Source organism: Pelecanus crispus, chromosome 4 (genome assembly GCF_030463565.1).
Source record: "Pelecanus crispus isolate bPelCri1 chromosome 4, bPelCri1.pri, whole genome shotgun sequence".
NCBI lineage: Eukaryota > Metazoa > Chordata > Aves > Pelecaniformes > Pelecanidae > Pelecanus > Pelecanus crispus.
The window spans coordinates 40,371,180-40,384,727 of NC_134646.1; the positions used below are offsets into that span (position 1 = coordinate 40,371,180).

Below are 13,548 nucleotides of genomic sequence, written 5' to 3' on the forward strand. Positions count from 1 at the left end.
GCTTTGCATTATTTGCATATGCATGTGTGTATGCATGTGCTAAAATGTAAAATATTTTACCTTTTCCTCCTTTCACTTCACTAAATTATATTCTCTATATTACTCTTGAATGTTGTAATTTTGTGAGTATAAAGGCCTACAGCTAACTGGTTTTGAAGTCTGCAAATGACCCATGGCACACAAAAGATCATCTTCAAAGTAAGCATGCTGACAGCTTTTCTGGTAGTAATCTTGGAATACAAAACAGTGTAGAATCAAATTATTAGTGAGACTCAATCTGGTAGGTGCACTTCTACCTCATTTTATTTAGCACCTCTGTATCTAGGTAAGCGATCTTGTAATTGCAAGGGAAAAATGTAGTGTTAAATTTGCAAAATGGGACATCCCTCAGTTGATGGTAGTTGGCCCTCTGATTTATTTGGTTGGGGAAGAGGAGAGGGAAAGGGCATTTCTTAGAATTTTATATACAGGTCTCTTTATTTGAAGGATGTTATGTTGTATTTTGACCTTTTTCCTATCTAAAACCAATTTGGCTCATTTTGCTTGATAATAATTTTTAAAAGTAAGGGACAACTGAAGTTGCATGGCGTTTGTTACTGATAAAAGCGAAAGGTCTGGGTAAATGATTTCTGTACAGTTACTAGAGCCAGGGCACAAAGCTCTCGAGATACGTTAACGCATGGTGCATTACACAAGGAAGGATATGCAGAGGCATGAGGAGAGTTCTTGAAAAAGAAAATGATCTTATGCTGGTAAACTGGTTTTAGCGTTGATTTTAATTGGGAACTCCTGGAGTAGGCTCTTTGGAGAGTGTCCTTGGATAAGACTGTGGCTGGAGGCAAAACCAAAAGTTATTTCCTTCCTACAGACAATTGAAGTGAATGAAAATCCCCTTCAATAGCAACCGGCCCTTGCAAAGTTAAACTTCCTCAAAATACTGGAGATAAGTAGTTAGTTACCCCAGGAGATGTCCAAATAAACATTCAAGAAGATGGACAAAAAGGACTCAACATCGCATATGGTAGTAAAAATGACACACAATTTCCACCATTATTTGGGGAGTCTGGAAACCTAACGGCAGACTGGAGGTTTTCTGCCAGTCCCATCTATGTCTGCACCTTGAACATAGTGATGAGATTTTCCCTTAGAGCTTCTAAGTAACTTCAAGGAAAACTGTTCGAAAGCATACCGTATTTGCTTAAAACAAAATTCCTCCCTCTCCGCTGCTGCTGAAATCTCCCAATGAATAAACAAACAACAAAACCAAACAGAAAACTAGCTAGTATTTAGAAAAGATTGGAAAAATCTGGGTTTTGTTTGTTTTTAATCCATTAATATTTTATACTGAAACATTAAATAATTGTTCCCTTGCCTTGGGTGGTCTCAGAGACATTCAGTTCTGTGCAACAACAATCATCCTTGCAATTCAAACTTGTCAGTCTACTTCAGGTAACAGGATTCAATGGGGCTGGTAAAGAACACAGCAATCTAGAATTTGGGCAGTTGATGGACCTCAGAAAAATCCCTGAGTTTTATTCTTACCTTTTAACAGTGCAGCAGTAGGATACACATGAAAGTATGCAGTTATCCAGCTTCCATGAAGTTTTCCTGCATTATTATAGAGTGAAGAACATGAAATTTTGGGGGTGCCTCACATAAGTGAAGAACTTGTATCCCCAGTTTCCTGTTGTGAAATTGGTATGGACACAATGATATGTGGGGTTTTTTGTGGGTATTTGTTTTGTTTTTCCTCCAAGACAGTAAGGCGATTTGTACCTCGGTAGTGAACCTTGTCCCCAGCAGGTATGGACGTCAAGGTATTGTTTAGATCTGGTAGAGAGGCCTTGCTAGTTCTATACGCCCGATATCATAATCCTTGACCTTAAAAGAGTGTTTGTGTGTTTGCTTTCATGCTTTTTTTCACAGTTTAAAAGCAGAAAGCACATTCTCATGTTGTCTGATTTAATTAACACGTTAAATTAAACTCTTGTCCTTACACCAAGGTGAGAAAATTTTATGAGCATTGGGAAAAACTTCATCTATCCTGACAGACTGCATTTTTTCCACTCCTGAAGTACTGAAATAGTTAAGGAAATTAAACTAGTCTGTGACCATTCTGCCAATTGAAGTCACTAATATCTCAAATTTTAATGTCTAATTTTTAACATTTAATCATGATAATATATACTTTTGAAGCCATGTTATATGCATTAAACTTGAGGCTTGTGTAAAGTAATAAACCTTTGCTTTATGTAAAAACCACAGGTAAATCAGTTAAACATCACAAAGTGACTTCACAGATGTACATGCTAAATATGATTTTGATCTTGCAAGTAAAATTTAATAAGTAAGACCTTATAAGTGTTGCAGGAACACAAAAGTTATGTTGATCTTGTTGATCTTTAATTTTTTTTTGTTTGGTTGTTTTTTGGTTTTTGGTTGGGGTTTGGTTTTGTGGTGGTGGGGTTTTTTTTTGGGTTTTTTTTTTTTTTTTTTTTTTTTTTTTTTGCTAAAAGCATTGTTAGATTTAAAGCATAAATAAATATATAAATATGGAGTCCAGACAAAAGCTTGGTGCTCTGTTACTGTGGTGAGCCTTTGCTCAAGTTGGTTTTCTAAGCTAAATTAGATACTCTGGAAATGGGACATCTTGTCACATTTGGCATGAGTATCCATCAGTTATAGGTTTTCTTCATGTCTATTCTAACATAATTGTCAAATGTAAGAGAATTTGATGGCAAGTATTTTAAATGAATACTCTAACTTGCTCCCATTTTAAGATGGATGGCATGCAAACAGAAAGTTTGCTGTACTGAAAACAGAGCTGAGCACAGAAGGTGACAAATGAATCTGCCATCAAGGGGAAGATTGGCAGTCTACGGCACATCCACCCAGCTGAGGCACCAGTCTGACTGCTCTGGGCTTGTCATTATTTTAAAGATCCGGATTATAGATTCATCTGCAGCAGCAGCTCAACAGAAGGGCATTTGTTCAAATGGTCTGTAACATTAGTAAATGTGTTAGCAAAACAGCACGCATCGCTCCATTGTAACTGTTGTTTCGGTGTTGCCAGTGGTGCGGTGAACATCATTATAATGATGATAATGCCACAGCTTTACGAATAAAAAAAAATATTAATTTGGCAAATACTATTACTTTATCCATGTGTTTCGGCCAAAGAGGTATTTTAGTCATAGAAACTCACCTTGGAGAACATATTTGGTAATTTTCCTTTATTCAACAGAGTTTTATTTAAAGTTCTCAAAGTTCTTGAGAAAATGCAGCTAGGACAGGTGTGCCTGGACCATCCCACGTCTGTGTTATGTTATAAACAGGAACTCGCTTGCATGAAATTGGGTCATATGGCCAGAGATTTAAATTACTGGCAGTAAATTGGCCTAAATACATTAGAATAAGACTTTCATATTGTGTGGGACATTTAAATGTATTGTAGCATTTGGAGTGAATTATTGTTCTGGGTTTTTAGTGGTTTCAGTTGGTGTTTTTAAATCTGGTAGGAGCATCAGATTGTTATTTAGTAATCTCTCTCATAAGGCTAGTGGGAGGGAGAGAGCATCAGCATTATAAAATTCAGAAGCATGCTTCTGGGAGCTTAACAGTTTTGCGTTCAGCAGCCCTGATCTTAAAATTAAGTTTTAAATGTCCATTTCCTTCCAAGTGAGGAGGGCGGGGGGAAGCGAACATATCTCTGCCTCATTTTCCTTAAAATTATGTACTCCATTCTTGCACTCTTCAATTTAGCTGTCTATGTTCCACCTACACAACTGTTTAATATCTTTGTAATAGTCCCTTCACTGTGAATGTTTTTGGACTCACATAGTGATTGTGGGGTTTTTGCCTTATCCCTTGGTCTTTTTTTCTATTTCTTTGACTTCCCCCACCCCCTGCCGGTTTTGTAGCTACTGGAGTCATGAAGTGGCAGTAAATTTGGTGACCTTACAGTGTTCTGTTGTCTTTTGCCTAAGTTTTTGAATATGAAGGAAATGATCTTTACATTGTGTTTAAAGGGAAGGGAAAATGTGCTGATAACTTCTGGTTTTGAGGTACTTCAGGAAAAGAATGGTTTCTGTGTAATCTGTATAAAATTTTAAGCGCTCCTTTAAATAGTTGTGAGTTAAGGTGACTGCTTGAAATTGAAGATTTGAGGTAATCTGTTGTTGCAGCATTTGTCATTAACCTAAAAAGGTTTAATACTCCAAGTGTTGTTGACACTGTTTAGGAGAATAATATCTGTGAGATTACGTTCTAGAATGTAAAATAGTTGAGAGGCATTCCAGTCAGACGGTACATACATGCTGCTGAGATCTCTGCCACTTTTTACCTTGAATTCAGAACTACTGTTTATGAATCCTGAATCCTGTGGGTAGTCCAAGGATGTCCTAATGTTTGTAGTTACTTTTGAAAGGTTTTTTTTAATGTTCTTTTCTGTGACTCATAAAGAGATGCCAGCTCTCTTCTAAGTACAATATTTTGAAAGCAGCTGGGGATAGCCCATCATGGCCAATTATTACATGTCAGGTTTATTAACATCTCGCTTTAATTGCCTAAAAGCATTTGCAAAAATGTCTTGCTTTTTCAAACTTTAAGTCTAAGCAAGGAGTTCCTACGTGGGTTTTGAAATACACATGAACACAAGGTTGCGGTTAGGTTTTGTATATTCGTACTTGTTTGTGATAGAAACTCTCCACGATATATTGTTCTGGTGTCTCACACTGATTTAAATTACATTCATTCTTCACTGAAACATGTAATGATTCACTGAACTTCTGCTTTAATTATTTTTTTATAAAATATAATTTAATTTTTTTCTGAACTGATAGTGGACAGTACCTACAATTACACTGCACCACTGTACCTGGAAAGTGAGGAGGAGGTAGGAATAGGGAAAAAGAATCAACCATTTATTTGTTGAAATTCTTTTGACTCACAAATTACCTGTGAGTGGTGTTTTCTCCACCTAATTACATAAATATAACTTTTCACATTTTGAATATGAAAAGGCTTTTTTCTATTTTGGAAACCACCAAGTTTTCATCAGTCTGATGCACGTGAACATCAATTAGACTTTGTTAGGTTGATTAAAATTTTACATTCATGTATGAAGTAGTGACTTAATTTTCTAACAGGCAAGTAGAGGTGTATAGTAGTGACCACCGTAAGTAGTAAGGAAGTGTTTCATGGCATTGTCATCTGGAAGTTGTGACTTTACTACTGTTTTAATGGTTTTATTCATGTTTCTGTGTTACTCTTCAAGGCTTATGCCACAGAAACCTCGGCTAGATTTTGGTTGGAAATACCAACTAATGCAGAGTAAGATGCATGTTGATAGTTATATGTAAAGGAGTTCAGAAAGTGGTGTGCTCCCTTCCTGCACTGGGGGGACGTTTCTGTCTTGGCAGAACTTCATTTTTTGCTGACATGAGCGTAAAATGCCACACTCAAATTCTGCTCGTGGTGTTAACCGCAAGGCTACCGAATCAGACTCAAGAGGATTTTAATTGCTTTGTCAACAAGTAATATTTTTTAATTTTGTACTAGAGAGGGTTTGTCTAAGCTTCCTAGAATGAATAACTTCCGCTATTTCTGGTCAGCACTTCATCAGAAAATTGATTGCGCTCAGCATAAGACCGTTTTACAAGGCTTAAGCATAATTTAACATTTTAAAATCATCTGTTAGTTGCAGTGGCACATTACAAAGACTTTTAAAAACTCTAATTTTTGTAATTCAATGATTTAAAGAATAACTTACCTTTTAGCATATACTAGAAGACCAAGGGCACAAGTGTCATCAAACTCTCACAAATGTAAATATATTCAATTTAAAATGTGCTGTGTATGAAATAGTGTCCTTAGAATAACTGTGCAAAAAATAGACCAGGAATTTCAGGATCTTTTCTCGCTTTACTAGAATTCATTTCCACTAATTTTTATAGCTGCATTTACTAGCAGTCATTGTAGGTACCGGAAGAAATCACAAACTAAACTCATTATCAGTGGACATATTATTTTGGTGGAAGGCAGCTGCAGATTGTATGACATAGTATTCTGTAGTACTTTTTTTTTTTTCCCCCCCCTGTGTGTTTATGCCTGTGTAACAACTGTTAAGTCTTTTTTCTGTTGTTCTTGTTAAAAAAACCAAAAAAAAGAATACTTTGAAGTTACTTTAAGGACAGATGGTCTCTGATTTTAAAGAATGTGTTGTAAATGCATTACAGAGAACTGTACTGAAGTTGAAGCCTGGCACGAAGAGTGGCATGTTCCTTTTTGCCCTGGCTTGGTCTCCCCGGCGCCAAGTGGCGTGAATTCGTGGCACTTAAGATGTACACCGTATAGGGCTGGCAATTAGTTTATCGCTTGGGCACGTTCCCCGCGGCGTTTCAGCTCCTCTGCAGTATGATGTTGCTAGTGTAACAGGAGAAGCGGTGTAGCGTAAATGGGAGTGACTGGGGAAATTTCCGAGTTTAAGATACAATTGCAGTCAGAGAGGAGAATTGTGAAAGCCATATGTATGTCAGTCTCCTCCAGACCTCGCATTCCCTTTTGGTTTTAGTGGAATTTGTGCATTTGGTGTGCACGGGGAGCCAGGGGCTGTATTCAGAACGACTTAAATGATGCGTTAAAGGGTTCTGGACGTTTACCTGCCACAGCCCCTGCGTATCTGTGGCCTGCGTAGCAGCGAAGCTGCTGAAAACCTGCGAGAGCTCGTCAAGTGCACTGTTTATAAATAGTTGATAACAATGTTTACAGCTCTGCAGCAGCACTCTTTTGGGTGGGGGAAAAAAGGGAGGTGATGTCAAACCCTCTGCTTCATCCTCATCTTCATGAAAAGTCGTGTTGGGTTCAGGATTTGGCGAGGTGAACGTGGGTCCGTATTCCCGCTCTGACTTCAGTGATATCCTTAGGAGCCAGCAGCGAACGGATCCCTCCCCTCTGGGGCTGCCTTGATCTTCAGAGGCTGATACCAGATACAGGCAAGAGCTTGCTGTTTCATCTGCATTGTCCATCTCTACCTTAATGAGTGAAATGGTTAAGTATCTGAGGGGGCGAGCCTCGAGGAATGTGCCTTCCATTTGACTTGAATATTTCGGTGGATAAAGGGAGAGGGAGGGAGAGGAGAGAGAGAGAAATCCACTTACATCACTCGAACTGCATTGAGTGTGTGCCTGCGTGCAGGTTAAGAGACAGACTACAGTGTCTTTGCTTTCTGCAGGAAGCAGCAATGCCGTTTGTATCCTAAGAGGAATTTTTTATTTAGAAAAGGAAGCATTCTTTCTACCCAGGAAATGGCTTTCCTTGTGCGTTGCTATGCCAACTGCCTGCAGCCATGGTCTTCCAAAGTAAGCACAATAACGTAATTATATTGGCGTATTGCATTCAGACTCATGATTCTCTGGGTTTTTGTGTGTGTGTAACTGTGTTGTATTTTTGTTGCTGACTCTTTGGGCGGTAGACGTGCTTGTCTTGATTGCCAGGAACAGGCATCGTAAAATTAAATGTCCATCAATGTCATGCTGCTAAGATTAATTGTGCAAACTTGGTTAGCTGAGTGGAACAGAGATCACTGGTCACTACTCTGTCAGCATCATTAGCAGCCAGGGGAGGAGGTCCCTATTCGCGTGCTCTGCCCTGATTTTGGGGGAGTGGAGGGTAGCGGTGGAGGGGGAGAGGCTGCGTGTGTGAGTGTGTGTGATTGCAAATGAAACAGGAGTATTAACAATGCTGGGCTGAATGCTGGAGGCTGGTTCCTGCACCCTGACTAATATAATACTGTATTAAGCCTTTTGGAAGGAGTCTCTGTGCAGTCAGCCATTTTAGCTTTTTTCCTCCTTTTTCTTTTCTTCCCATTCCTCAGGCTCAGGGAATGGTTTTGTTCCTGTGGATGAATGCTGGATATGTAGGGTTTCATCAGGCTCTGTACGTCCTGACATGCTTAGACTTTCAGTGTTACAAAAATGGAGACTAACGCTGTCGTTTGGATTGCTGCTCTGCACTACAAGTGCGAGGGGGGTTTTGAGCTTGCCAGTAGTGATACTTTTAGCTCCAGCTTGGTTTCCCCCCCTCCTCCTCTTTTTAATTTAATGCTGTAGAGGGTGACTTGCCATCCATAAGAAATTGGTACATGATGTGTACATTCAGTTCAGTTTATGTTTCTTCATTATGAAACCACTTGCAATCCCAGCTAACCATGGAGTTATGGGCCAGCAGGAGAAACACTCAGTAAGTATTGCAAATTCTGTTTGTTCTATCAATAACCTGTCATGGGCAAACTGCATGGAGATTGAAACTGCTTGTCGTCCTGCTGACGGGCTTTCCTGCTTGTGAATTTAATAGCGGGTTTCGAGGGAAAGCTGTACCTGCGGTGGCATGAGACTCGGTGGCTGTATTTAAGATTGTTTTTAGCTTAGAAAAGGCAACTCTGTAGGTTCTTTTTGGATGTTAAAAATTTACTGAAAAAATGCTGACGTACTTTCAGTGGGCAAGAAGCTAGGAGCATTCCGTTAAAATCGTTATGCATTTGTTCAAACTTTAAAGAGATATTCAAGCTCTGTAACAAGTGATATAATTGTAGGTGGTGATAAGGATAGATTTGGTCTGCCTAGTGTATGGTACTAGCCTGCCGTTGCCTTGTAGCATGGCGTTTAACATCTGTGATACACTTATGCTGAAAAGGCAGAAACTGTTAGTAAACCATGGAACGAACAAAAGGCATAAGTACTGATGCTTTCTAATTGATCCCATGAGTCAGCTACACCTTTGTCATGCTTTAATCCCATAGGCTGCCTGTGTTTATTGTTTGGGAAAATGCATTCATAAGCAGAAGAGCAAACATTATTTAACAAGGCCTCAGGTGTCAGGAATTAGAAATTTAGGTTTTGCATGACAAAAAGATTCTAGAAGTATAGATTCTTACCGCTCAGCTAACCTGTTTAAATCTTCATGCTAGATTTTATACAGTTCAATATAATTTTCAATCTTACAATTCGTTTCTTGAAAAGGTAGTTTTATATATATATATCTGTTCCATGCACAACGTGTGTTAGAATTTGCATGGGAATGTGTACAGTATGTTCAGCATATACAGCTAAGAATCGTAAATATTGGGAAGATGCGATAGCAGGAACTTTTTAAAGGAAGAATATTTTTTTCAAGAATTCAGTTTTGATTGTGTAGTAATATGGAAACTAATCTAGAAACATTTCAGAATGTGACTAGTTGGATTTTTCTTATGCATGTAGCAGACATATCACAGTTTCTTGTTGTAGACTGTTTTGTTCCTTCCCCCCCTCTTAATTACATTTTAAGTATAAAGGGAGTTCATGTTACCAAATCATTTAGTGTTCATGAAATATTTAGAACTTAATCTAAAAAAAAAAAATTATCCTTTTCTCCTGAAACTCAAGTACTGAAGAAGCTGAAATTGAGCAATGAATTTGCAAATAGGAATAAAATGAGAAAGCTGCATATGTATTGGCTTTTTCTGCTCTTTCTACTCTCCAGAGAATGCTGACGAAAAGTTCTAGATTGATTCTGGTAACACAGCAAGTCTAACTAATATAAAATAATTGCTTACAGGTAAAGGAAAAAATTCACCTGGCATATTAGACTCTATGTTATAAGCGCTGTCATATTTTAGTTGTATTACTTTGAGTTAATTAAATCACAGAGTTAAATTTCACTCTCTGGACCAAAATGTAGGAATAATAAAAGGGAAAAGGTCAAGGTTATCGCTTTACAAGAAAATTAGTTTACCTTAAGAAATGTCCACATATATGTAAGAGAAAGAAATCATACTTTGACATAGGGCTGGCATGCAATTGCAGATTTTGCATGAACAAAGCCATAGTTTAGAGTTAATATAGAAGTTTAAAATGAAACTTTGAGGACACAATGTAGCTCAGCAAAACCCACCACTTTGGCAATGAAACTTCTCCATGCTTGTTTTCCAGGTAGAGGTTGTTTCGCTTGGAAAATGGGACTGAAAGATGTGAATTCTTGGTAGAGAGGGAAGGCAAGCTTTGAGTTTCAAGACAAACTTTGTCTTGCTTTGCCTAAAAGGAAAACTTACTGAATGAATTGTTTTGGGTGATGAGTTATTTTCATGCTAGTATGTTCCTAGAATCCTAAATCTCTTATTGATATGTGACTTGATCAGATTTCAAGGAGAGAGCCGTAATTACTTCTGTGACATCTCTGCCTAGAGTCTCACAGCTTGATTTGCTGGGACAATCTGGAATTGAATGCAAAAAAATCTCCTGTGCAAGGTGTCACAGAATTCTGTGAACTAATTTTAGTTAATGCTGTTAAATCTTAATTTCACACTAGTTTAGTTAGAAAATGGGGGATATGGGTTAAATCTACTGTTCTGTGAAAATGGCTTGCAAACTGACCGTTACGTTCATCGTGGTGAGAATGGAGGGAGGAAAAGTGAAAAATTGTGTTGCGTTTCCTAGATTGCTTAATATAAGAAATAAAATCATCAGCATTAGTCAAGTGTACTGGTCCTACAAACCTCATATTTCATAAATTGGAAGAGTTTGAAGCAGTGCTACCAGTGCCTATCTGAAGGTATTGATCCTTGATACACAACTGAAGGTGATGTTCCTTGATACACAACTGTTGTTGAATGAGGAGGAAATGAGTGGTATTTTGAGGAAGAGTCCTGAGGGGTAATTGTTCAAATATGGTTGTTTTAGTTTGTGTAGTAAGGGTGTTAGTTTTATATATCTGGGGGGGAAAAAAAAAAAGTATGAAAAAAAACCTCTCCGACTAGGTGGTAACCTATTAGCTACTTTAGCTGCTAATGGTTGTGATTTTGTTCATCTTAATGAATTACATTGTGCTGGGACTTGATACAGATTTTTTTTCTGTTGTTGTTAGGCGCCTTTATTTTTATCACTTATTGAAATCAGATTTCTGGTTTGGCCCTTTCTGATTATTCCTTTCCTTTTAACTTGTATATTTTGAAAAAAATAGCCTCTCTGAAGACCAATAAAGGAGTTGTGGATTTTTCATGTGATTAGGAATAGTGTTTCACCTCTCCATAGATGCATTATGATACAGTCTTTAATTACATGACCATGTATCTTCCACAAGATTCACCTCAAGATAGATAGCTCTGGTTTAATGAGCAGCTGTTTGATATTTTGGGCTAGCTTCATTGCTCAAATGGCGTTGTGTTGTGTTTATGATACACTATTCAAGTCCTACTCAAGATGAAAGCATTAATTTTTTTTTTTTTCTTCTGTGGCTTTTCAAGGTATTTGTAACTACAGCATTCATGCAATTTGTTAAAGTAGTGCGGGGGGGCATTATCTTCATTTTTCAGGTAGATCTGCTGAATCAAATCTTTGGCAAAAAGTAAGGACAGAATTTTGAGAACTTAAGATTGCTAGGCCTAAGTAAGTGTTCAAAGTATGGATTTTATTATTTGAATTTTCTGTGTATTGGCCCAGTTGAGGCACCCATGGCATAATGATCATCTGAAACGTTGATTTTAAGTGACTTGCCTGGCATCCTACCAGAGATCTGTAGTAGAGTCTGGCTAAGTTCCTGTTCTCCAGGACAACATTTAACTGCAGATTTTCACAAAAGCTTATAAATGGCGAAATTTGGGTCATGTCATAGGAATGAGAATGAATGCATTAGTGACCTGTAGAGATGGCAATGAAAGCATCCTTGGCGCATGGGAGATGTCCTGCTATCTTTCTGTTACTGTTTCAAGGCCTGGAGATTGCACAATGTATTTAAAAGAGGGGAAAAAAGAAAAAAGAAAACCCCACCAAAAAAGCCACCATCTATATGTATATTGTATGTGTGCGCACACAAAACTGCTTTCTCTACTTTCTTAAGAAGTAGCTGAAATTTTTTCGGGTCAACATGGATAGTTGGCATAGAAGATCTCACAGTAGGGCATTTGTTTAGCAAGTTTATGAAGTAGGAAAAGTTCAGACCTCACGATGAGAATTGGGAAACTACCATAATCAATATTACTGGTTCTGGTTTACGTTCCAAAGTGGTCAACACAGTGGTGGTGTTGGAGTGCTTGCAAAGTGATATTTATGATAGTACACACTGAAGTGTGTCATTTATAGTCACAATACAGTCACAGATGTGAACCTGAAAAGGATAGTCAGCTTCTTCCAAAATGCTATTTTGAGACCAGCGAATACTATTTATCATTACTGAGTTGTAGGCACTCCTGCCTGATCTTCAGGCATGCTGAAAATTCAGCTGCAATTGAGAGCTGCTGATACCCAACAATTAAAAAAAAAAACCTCCAAGCAACAAAAAAGCCACATGTCAAAAGAAACAAAAAATCCTGAATCCCTTAAGGTATTGTTGATTTGCTCCTGATTCTACGAGTTAATAAAGACACGGGAATAATAGAAGCTCTAAAAAGCAGAAGATAATGGACTGTGTTGTGCTAAGTAGCGTAGATTAAAAATATCAGGGAATTAGCAATATGCATGTAGAGTAGCATGAAGTGCATTTTAACTGGAAGCAAGCACAGTCAACCAAGGAAATCCTGTGCCTCAGTATCTCAAGTTGATTCTTCCACCTGCAAAATATTTACATTCCCTTGCAGAATACTGGCTCAAGAGTTTTAAACAGTGGTACTTAAGCTTGTACTTAAACAATTTCAAAGTGATGTAAACTTAACTGTTTAGCAAATGGACCTATAAAAATATTCCAGCAAGATAAATTAGATTTTTGGAAATTTCATTTTTAATTATCTAAGACAGGGAATCTCAGTGATATGCAAAGAAATATGTAGCTTCTAAGAGGATTAGAAACTGCTGTCAGTTGTGTTGCTTGTTTTTGCAGTTGCGATTGCCGCCGCTGCTGCTGCTGGTACTACGCTAGTGTGCAAAAGCAAGGGGAAGCGTCTCGTGTTCTGTATTTGATGCTGAGATGACCTGAAGTTCATGTGCAAAATACTTCTGTACTTGATAGCTTTACAGGTGGTCTGCAAAATCAATGAAATACCAAAAGATAACTGCATGTGATTTAACAATATGAGCATTAGGAACCATATCTAATTCTAGTTTAGAAAAACATTTAAGCTGTGTTCAGACCATCAGCGCTCTGGGATAATGAATGCTGTTGATGCTGGAAACTCTTAAGTCTAATTTTTTTTAAGCTTATTTAAAGTTCGTTTTTCTTCAGCTATCTTAGATATTTTTTTTATTCCGTGGTGCATTCTAAGCTTTAAATTGCTACAAATTAGTCCGTAACAGCATCCTTGGTGTTTGAAAAGCTGAACTAATTTTACTAACCATTTCATGAATACACAGTGGTGTGATTTTTCTTTTTGTCTGACTGAAATAAATACAAGACTTTCAGGATCTCAGGATTGTTTTAATGAAGTTTGATTTTGATTTTTGATATCTTAGTTGCAATGGCAGATATATAACTAGAGTATTAATTATTTTCACTTGCTATTATTGATGCATTCTTGTTAGCATTCTCTAAATTTAAAAATTAAGAGAAGTAATTAATAGATAGTAGGGTATTTCAGGAGTTCAT

The 13,548-nt window shown here is 37.6% G+C and overlaps 1 protein-coding gene across 5 annotated transcripts in view; it reads left to right on the top strand.

The window, feature by feature from the left end:
- RAPGEF2 (Rap guanine nucleotide exchange factor 2) overlaps positions 1–13,548 on the top strand; it is a 188,803-nt gene that overhangs the window by 112,327 nt on the left and 62,928 nt on the right. For 3 of the 5 annotated variants that reach the window (XM_075708719.1, XM_075708720.1, XM_009477645.2), the window contains exon 1: positions 8,179–8,238. The exons of the other annotated variants lie outside the window; for them this stretch is intronic. In XM_075708719.1, coding sequence (XP_075564834.1) covers positions 8,179–8,238 — 60 coding nt within the window. Of the gene's footprint in view, positions 1–8,178; positions 8,239–13,548 lie in introns of those variants that run through there. 5 annotated transcript variants of the gene reach the window in all.